This window comes from Cherax quadricarinatus, chromosome 22, assembly GCF_038502225.1.
Source record: "Cherax quadricarinatus isolate ZL_2023a chromosome 22, ASM3850222v1, whole genome shotgun sequence".
NCBI lineage: Eukaryota > Metazoa > Arthropoda > Malacostraca > Decapoda > Parastacidae > Cherax > Cherax quadricarinatus.
In genome coordinates, this window is record NC_091313.1 from 18,613,039 (window position 1) to 18,621,254 (window position 8,216).

The 8,216-nt window shown below is 40.5% G+C and overlaps 2 protein-coding genes across 2 annotated transcripts; both read right to left on the bottom strand.

Annotated features, from left to right (window-relative positions):
- Positions 1 to 2,178: 2,178 nt before the first annotated feature.
- On the bottom strand, positions 2,179 to 3,879 carry LOC138853066 (uncharacterized; the record flags this gene model as incomplete). The annotated part of the gene is made up of 1 exon (XM_070087504.1): positions 2,179 to 3,879. A coding segment is annotated over one exon (1,320 nt), but the record flags the coding sequence as incomplete, so codon positions are not given.
- A 1,441-nt stretch (positions 3,880 to 5,320) lies between these two features.
- Positions 5,321 to 8,216, bottom strand: LOC138853085 (mucin-2-like; the record flags this gene model as incomplete). Its single annotated transcript, XM_070087685.1, has 1 exon — positions 5,321 to 8,216. A coding segment is annotated over one exon (2,892 nt), but the record flags the coding sequence as incomplete, so codon positions are not given.

An 8,216-nucleotide genomic window follows, 5' to 3' on the forward strand; every position in this document is an offset into this window, starting at 1 on the left:
ATATTGTTGTAGTAGGTGATTTTGTAGTTGTAATGGTTTCTGTGGTAGTGGTGGCAGATACCACTACAGTGGAGGTTGATTTTATAGTTGTCGTGGTAATTTCTCTCGTAGTTTTGGTAGATGTTGTTTTAGTAGATGATTTTGCAGTCGTTGTAGTAGTTTCAGTGGAAGTTGTGGTAGATACCATTGCAGTAGATGATTTTGTAGTTGTGGTGGTAATTTCTCTGATAGTGGTTGTTGATACTGTTGTAGTAGATGATTTTTTAGTTGTAGTGGTTTCTGTGGTAGTGGTTGTAGATACCATTATAGTGCTTGTTGATTTCGTAGTTGCAGAGGGAGTTTTTGTTTGGAAATGGTGGTAGGTACTAATGTAGTAGATAATTTTGAAGGTGTTGTAGTAGCTTCTATGGTACTGGTTGTAGATATCAGTATAGAGGAGGTTGATTTGGTAGTTATCGTGGTAATTTCTTTGGTAGTGGTGGTAGATGCTGTTGTAATAGTTGGTTTTGTAATTGTGGTTGTAGTTTCTGTGATAGTTGTGGTAAACACTAAAGTAGTAGATGATTTTGACTGTGTGGTGGTAGTTTCTATGGCAGTTTTGGAAAGTACTAAAATAGAAAAAATAGAAAGGGTATCGAATTAATGTAGTGGAAGTAGTTTTTATTATGATTTTTTAGTTGTGTTGACAGTTTCTGTAGCAGTAGTTGTAGATATTGTTGTAGTATGTGATCTTGTAATTGTGGTCGTATTCTCTTTAGTTACGGTAGTAGATAATATTCTAGTGGGTGTTGATTTTGTAGTTGGGGTGGGTGGTTCTATTGTAGTGGTCGTAGACAGTATTATGGTGGGAGTTGATTTTGTAGTTGTGGTGGGTGGTTCTATAGTAGTGGTCGTAGACAGTATTCTAGTAGATGATGATTTTGCAGTTGTCGTTGGTGGTTCTGTTGTAGTGGTTGTAGACAGTATTTTAGTGGGTGTTGAAATTGTAGATATAATGCGTGGTTATGTTGTAGCGGTCGTAGGTAGTATTCCAGTGGATGTTGATTTTGTAGATGTGGTGGGTGGTTCTGTTGTAGTAGTCGAAGTTAATATTCTGGTGGGTGTTGATTCTGAAGTTGTGGTGCGTGGTTCGGTTGTATTGATCGTAGAAAGTATTGTAGTGGGTGTTGATTTCGAAGTTGTGGTTGGTGGTTATGTTCTGCTGGTCGTAGATAGTATTCTAGTGGATGTTGATTTTGGAGTTATGGTTCCGGATTCCGTTGTAGTAGTCGTAGATAGTATTCAAGTGGGTATTGAGTTTGTATTTGTGGTGGGTGGTTCTGTTGTAATGGTCGTAGGTAGTATTAAAGTGCATGTTGATTTTATAGATGTGGTGGGTGGTTCTGTTGAAGATGTCGTGGATAGTATTCTAGTGGATGTTGATTTTGTAGATGCAGTGGGTGGTTCTGTTGTAGAAGTTGTAGATAGTATTCTAGTAGGTGTTGAATTTGTAGTTGTGGTGAGTGGTTCTGTTGTACTAGTCGAAGAAAGTATTGTAGTGGGTGTTTCTTTTGTAGTTCTGGTGGGTGATTCTGTTGTAGTGGTGGTAGATAGTATTCTGGTGGGGGTTGATGTAATAGTTGTGGAAGCAGGTTCTGTTGTTATGGCAGTAGATAGTATTCTAGTGGGTGTTGATTTTGTAGTGGTGGTGGGTGATTCTGCTGTAGTGCTCGTAGAGTGTAATCTAGTGGGTGTTGATTCTGAAGTTGGTGTGGGTGGTTCTGTTGCAGTGGCCGTATATAGTATTCTTGTGGGTGTTGATTTTGTAGTTGTTGTCGGTTGTTTTGTTGTAGTAGTCGTACATAGTATTCTAGTTGATGCTGATTTTGTAGTTGAGGGTGGGTGATTCTGTTGTAGTGGTCGTAGTTAGTATTCTAGAGGGTGTTGATTTTGAAGTTGTGCTCAGTGGTTCTGTTGTAGTGGTCGTAGATATTATTCTGATGGGTGTTGAAAGTGAAGTTGTGGTGGAAGGTTCCGTTATAGTGGACGTACATAGTATTCTAGTGGGTGTTGATTTTGTAGCTGTTGTAGTTGGTTCTGTTGTAGTCGTCGTAGACAGTATTCTAGTAGGTCTTGATTTTGAAGTTGTGGTGGGTGGTTCTGTTGTAGTGCTCGTAGAGTGTATTCTACTAGGTGTTAAATCTAAAGTTATTGTGGGTCCTTCTGTTGCAGTGGTCGTAGACAGTATTCTAGTGGGTGTCGAAATTGAAGTTGTGGTCAAAGGTTCGGTTGCAGTGTACGTAGATTGTATTCTAGTGGTTGTTGATTTTGTAGTAATGGTGAGTGGTTCTGTTGTACTAGTCGTAGAAAGTATTCTAGTGGGTGTTTCTTTTGTAGTTGTGGTGGGTGGTTCTGTTGGAGTGGTGGTAGATAGTATTCTGGAGGGGTTGATTTTGTAGTTGTGGTAGGTGGTTCTGTTGTAGTAATCGTAGACAGTATTCTACTAGGTGTTGATTTTGTAGTTGTGGTTGGTGGTTCTGTTGTAGTGCTCGTAGAGTGTATCGTAGTGGATGTTGATTCTTAAGTTAGTGTGGGTGGTTCTGTTGTAGTGGTCGTAGACAGTATTCTAGTGAGTATTGACTCTGAAGTTGTTGTCGAAGGTTCGGTTGTAGTGGACGTAGATAGTATTCTAACGGGTGTCTCTTTTGTAGTTGTGGTGAGTGGTTCTGATGTAATTGTAGTAGATAGTATTCTAGTGGATGTTGATTTTGTAGCTGTGGTAGGTGGTTCTGTTGCAGTGGTCGTAGAGTGTATTGTTTCTGTTGTAGTAGTCGTAGAAAGTATTGTAGAGGGTGTTTCTTTTGTAGTTGTGGTGGGTGGTTCTGTTGTAGTGGTGGTAGATAGTATTCTGGTTGGGATTGATTTTGTAGTTGTTGTGGGAGGTTCTGTTGTAGTGGTCGTAGACAGTATTCTAGTGGGTGTTTCTTTTGTAGTTGTGGTGAGTGGTTCTGTTGTAATTGTAGTAGATAGTATTCTAGTGGATGTTGATTTTGTAGCTGTGGTAGGTGGTTCTGTTGCAGTTGTCGTAGAGTGTATTGTAATGGGTGTTGATTTTCTAGTTGCGGTTGGTGGTTCTGTTGTAGTACTCGTGGAGTGTATTGTAGTGGGTGTTGATTTTGTAGTAGTGGTGAGTGGTTCTGTTGTATTGGTCGTAGAAAGTATTGTAGTGGGTGTTTCTTTTGTAGTTGTGGTGGGTGGTTCTGTTGTAGTGGTCGTAGACAGTATTATAATAGGTGTTGATTTTGTAGTTGCGGTTGGTGGTTCTGTTGTACTGCTCGTAGAGAGTATTGTAGTGGTAGTTGATTCTGAAGTTAGTGTGGGTGGTTCTGTTGCGCTGGTCGTAGATAGTATTATAGTGGGTGTTGATTTCGTAGTTGCTGTGGGTTGTTTTGTTGTAGTAGTCGTACACAGTATTCTAGTGGGTGTTGAAATTGAAGTTGTGGTCGAAGGTTCGGTTGTAGTGGACGTAGATAGTATTCTAGTGGGTGTTGAATTTGTAATAGTGGTAAGTGGTTCTGTTGTAGTAGTCGTAGAAAGTATTGTAGTAGGTGTTTCTTTTGTAGTTGTTGTGGGAGGTTCTATTGTAGTGGTCGTAGACAGTATTCTAATAGGTGTTGATTTTGTAGTTGCGGTTGGTGGTTCTCTTGTAGTGCTCGTAGAGTGTATTGTAGTGGGTGTTGATTCTGAAGTTAGTGTGGGTGGTTCTGTTGCGCTGGTCGTAGATAGTATTAGAGTGGGTGTTGATTTTGTAGTTGTTGTGGGTTGTTTTGTTGTAGTAGTCGTAGATAGTATTCTAGTAGGTATAGTTGTGGTTGGTGGTTCTGTTGTATTGGTCGTAGAGTGTATTGTAGTGGGTGTTTATTCTGAAGTTATAGTGGATGGTTCTGTTGCAGTGGTTGTAGATAGTATTATAGTGGGTGTTGATTTCGTAGTTGCTGTGGGTTGTTTTGTAGTAGTAGTCGTAGACAGTATTCTAGTGGGCGTTGAAATTGAAGTTGTGGTCGAAGGTTCGGCTGAAGTGGACGTAGATAGTATTCTAGTGGGTGTTGATTTTGTAGTAGTGGTGAGTGGTTCTGTTGTAGTAGTCGTAGAAAGTATTGTAGAGGATGTTTCTTTTGTAGTTGTGGTGGGTGGTTCTGTTGTAGTGGTGGTAGATAGTATTCTGGTTGGGATTGATTTTGTAGTTGTTGTGGGAGGTTCTCTTGTAGTGGTCGTAGACAGTATTCTAGTGGGTGTTTCTTTTGTAGTTGTGGTGAGTGGTTCTGTTGTAATTGTAGTAGATAGTATTCTAGTGGATGTTGATTTTGTAGCTGTGGTACGTGGTTCTGTTGCAGTTGTCGTAGAGTGTATTGTAATGGGTGTTGATTTTCTAGTTGCGGTTGGTGGTTCTGTTGTAGTACTCGTGGAGTGTATTGTAGTGGGTGTTGATTTTGTAGTAGTGGTGAGTGGTTCTGTTGTATTGGTCGTAGAAAGTATTGTAGTGGGTGTTTCTTTTGTAGTTGTGGTGGGTGGTTCTGTTGTAGTGGTCGTAGACAGTATTATAATAGGTGTTGATTTTGTAGTTGCGGTTGGTGGTTCTGTTGTACTGCTCGTAGAGAGTATTGTAGTGGGAGTTGATTCTGAAGTTAGTGTGGGTGGTTCTGTTGCGCTGGTCGTAGATAGTATTATAGTGGGTGTTGGTTTTGTAGCTGTTGTGGGTTGTTTTGTTGTAGTAGTCGTAGATAGTATTCTAATAGGTGTAGTTGTTGTTGGTGGTTCTGTTGTAGTGCTCGAAGAGTGTATTGTAATGTGTGTTGATTCTGAAGTTATTGTGGGTGGTTCTTTTGCAGTGGTTGTAGACAGTATTATAGTGGGTGTTGATTTCGTAGTTGCTGTGGGTTGTTTTGTTGTAGTAGTCGTAGACAGTATTCTAGTGGGTGTTGAAATTGAAGTTGTGGTCGAAGGTTCGGTTGTAGTGGACGTAGATAGTATTCTAGTGGGTGTTGAATTTGTAGTAGTGGTGAGTGGTTCTGATGTAGTAGTCGTAGAAAGTATTGTAGTGGGTGTTTCTTTTGTAGTTGTGGTGGGTAGTTCTGTTGTAGTGGTGGTAGATAGTATTCTGGTTGGGATTGATTTTGTAGTTGTTGTGGGAGGTTCTGTTGTAGTGGTCGTAGACAGTATTCTAATAGGTGTTGATTTTGTAGTTGCGGTTGGTGGTTCTGTTGTAGTGCTCGTAGAGTGTATTGTAGTGGGTGTTGATTCTGAAGTTAGTGTGGGTGGCTCTGTTGCGCTGGTCGTAGATAGTATTAGAGTGGGTGTTGATTTTGTAGTTGTTGTGGGTTTTTTGTTGTAGTAGTCGTAGATAGTATTCTAATAGGTATAGTTGTGGTTGGTGGTTCTGTTGTAGTGGTCGTAGAGTGTATTGTAGTGGGTGTTGATTCTGAAGTTATTGTGGATGGTTCTGTTGCAGTGGTTGTAGATAGTATTATAGTGGGTGTTGATTTCGTAGTTGCTGTGGGTTGTTTTGTTGTAGTAGTCGTAGACAGTATTCTAGTGGGTGTTGAAATTGAAGTTGTGGTCGAAGGTTCGGCTGAAGTGGACGTAGATAGTATTCTAGTGGGTGTTGATTTTGTAGTAGTGGTGAGTGGTTCTGTTGTAGTAGTCGTAGAAAGTATTATAGAAGGTGTTTCTTTTGTAGTTGTGGTGGGTGGTTCTGTTGTAGTTGTGGTAGAGAGTATTCTGGTTGGGATTGATTGTGTAGTTGGTATGGGAGGTTCTGTTGTAGTGGTCGTAAACAGTATTCTAGTGGGTGTTTCTTTTGTAGTTGTGGTGAGTGGTTCTGTTGTAATTGTAGTAGATAGTATTCTAGTGGATGTTGATTTTGTAGCTGTGGTAGGTGGTTCTGTTGCAGTGGTCGTAAAGTGTATTGTAGTGGGTGTTGATTTTCTATTTGCGGTTGGTGGTTCTGTTGTAGTGCTCGTAGAGTGTATTGTAGTGGGTGTTGATTTTGTAGTGGTGGTGAGTGGTTCTGTTGTATTGGTCGTAGAAAGTATTATAGTGGGTGTTTCTTTTGTAGTTGTGGTGAGTGGTTCTGTTGTAGTAGTCGTAGAAAGTATTGTAGAGGGTGTTTCTTTTGTAGTTGTGGTGGGTGGTTCTGTTGTAGTGGTGGTAGATAGTATTCTGGTTGGGATTGATTTTGTAGTTGTTGTGGGAGGTTCTGTTGTAGTGGTCGTAGACAGTATTCTAGTGGGTGTTTCTTTTGTGCTTGTGGTGAGTGGTTCTGTTGTAATTGTAGTAGATAGTATTCTAGTGGATATTGATTTTGTAGCTGTGGTAGGTGGTTCTGTTGCAGTGGTCGTAGAGTGCATTGTAGTGGGTGTTGATTTTCTAGTTGGGGTTGGTGGTTCTGTTGTAGTGCTCGTAGAGTGTATTGTAGTGGGTGTTGATTTTGTAGTAGTGGTGAGTGGTTCTGTTGTATTGGTCGTAGAAAGTATTGTAGTGGGTGTTTCTTTCGTAGTTGTCGTGGGTGGTTCTGTCGTAGTGGTTGTAGACAGTATTATAATAGGTGTTGATTTTGTAGTTGCGGTTGGTGGTTCTGTTGTAGTGCTCGTAGAGAGTATTGTAGTGGGAGTTGATTCTGAAGTTAGTGTGGGTGGTTCTGTTGCGCTGGTCGTAGATAGTATTATAGTGGGTGTTGATTTTGTAGCTGTTGTGGGTTGTTTTGTTGTAGTAGTCGTAGATAGTATTCTAATAGGTGTAGTTGTGGTTGGTGGTTCTGTTGTAGTGCTCGAAGAGTGTATTGTAATGTGTGTTGATTCTGAAGTTATTGTGGGTGGTTCTTTTGCAGTGGTTGTAGACAGTATTATAGTGGGTGTTGATTTCGTAGTTGCTGTGGGTTGTTTTGTTGTAGTAGTCGTAGACAGTATTCTAGTGGGTGTTGAAATTGAAGTTGTGGTCGAAGGTTCGGTTGTAGTGGACGTAGATAGTATTCTAGTGGGTGTTGAATTTGTAGTAGTGGTGAGTGGTTCTGATGTAGTAGTCGTAGAAAGTATTGTAGTGGGTGTTTCTTTTGTAGTTGTGGTGGGTAGTTCTGTTGTAGTGGTGGTAGATAGTATTCTGGTTGGGATTGATTTTGTAGTTGTTGTGGGAGGTTCTGTTGTAGTGGTCGTAGACAGTATTCCAATAGGTGTTGATTTTGTAGTTGCGGTTGGTGGTTCTGTTGTAGTGCTCGTAGAGTGTATTGTAGTGGGTGTTGATTCTGAAGTTAGTGTGGGTGGTTCTGTTGCGCTGGTCGTAGATAGTATTAGAGTGGGTGTTGATTTTGTAGTTGTTGTGGGTTGTTTTGTTGTAGTAGTCGTAGATAGTATTCTAATAGGTATAGTTGTGGTTGGTGGTTCTGTTGTAGTTTTCGTAGAATGTATTGTAGTGGGTGTTGATTCTGAAGTTATTGTGGATGGTTCTATTGCAGTGGTTGTAGATAGTATTATAGTGGGTGTTGATTTCGTAGTTGCTGTGGGTTGTTTTGTTGTAGTAGTCGTAGACAGTATTCTAGTGGGTGTTGAAATTGAAGTTGTGGTCGAAGGTTCGGCTGAAGTGGACGTAGATAGTATTCTAGTGGGTGTTGATTTTGTAGTAGTGGTGAGTGGTTCTGTTGTAGTAGTCGTAGAAAGTATTGTAGAAGGTGTTTCTTTTGTAGTTGTGGTGGGTGGTTCTGTTGTAGTGGTGGTAGATAGTATTCTGGTTGGGATTGATTGTGTAGTTGTTATGGGAGGTTCTGTTGTAGTGGTCGTAAACAGTATTCTAGTGGGTTTCTTTTGTAGTTGTGGTGAGTGGTTCTGTTGTAATTGTAGTAGATAGTATTCTAGTGGATGTTGATTTTGTAGCTGTGGTAGGTGGTTCTGTTGCAGTGGTCGTAGAGTGTATTGTAGTGGGTGTTGATTTTCTAGTTGCGGTTGGTGGTTCTGTTGTAGTGGACGTAGAGTGTATTGTAGTGGGTGTTGATTTTGTAGTAGTGGTGAGTGGTTCTGTTGTAGTAGTCGTAGAAAGTATTGTAGAAGGTGTTTCTTTTGTAGTAGTGGTGAGTGGTTCTGTTGTAGTAGTCGTAGAAAGTATTGTAGAGGGTGTTTCTTTTGTAGTTGTGGTGGGTGGTTCTGTTGTAGTTGTGGTAGAGAGTATTCTGGTTGGGATTGATTGTGTAG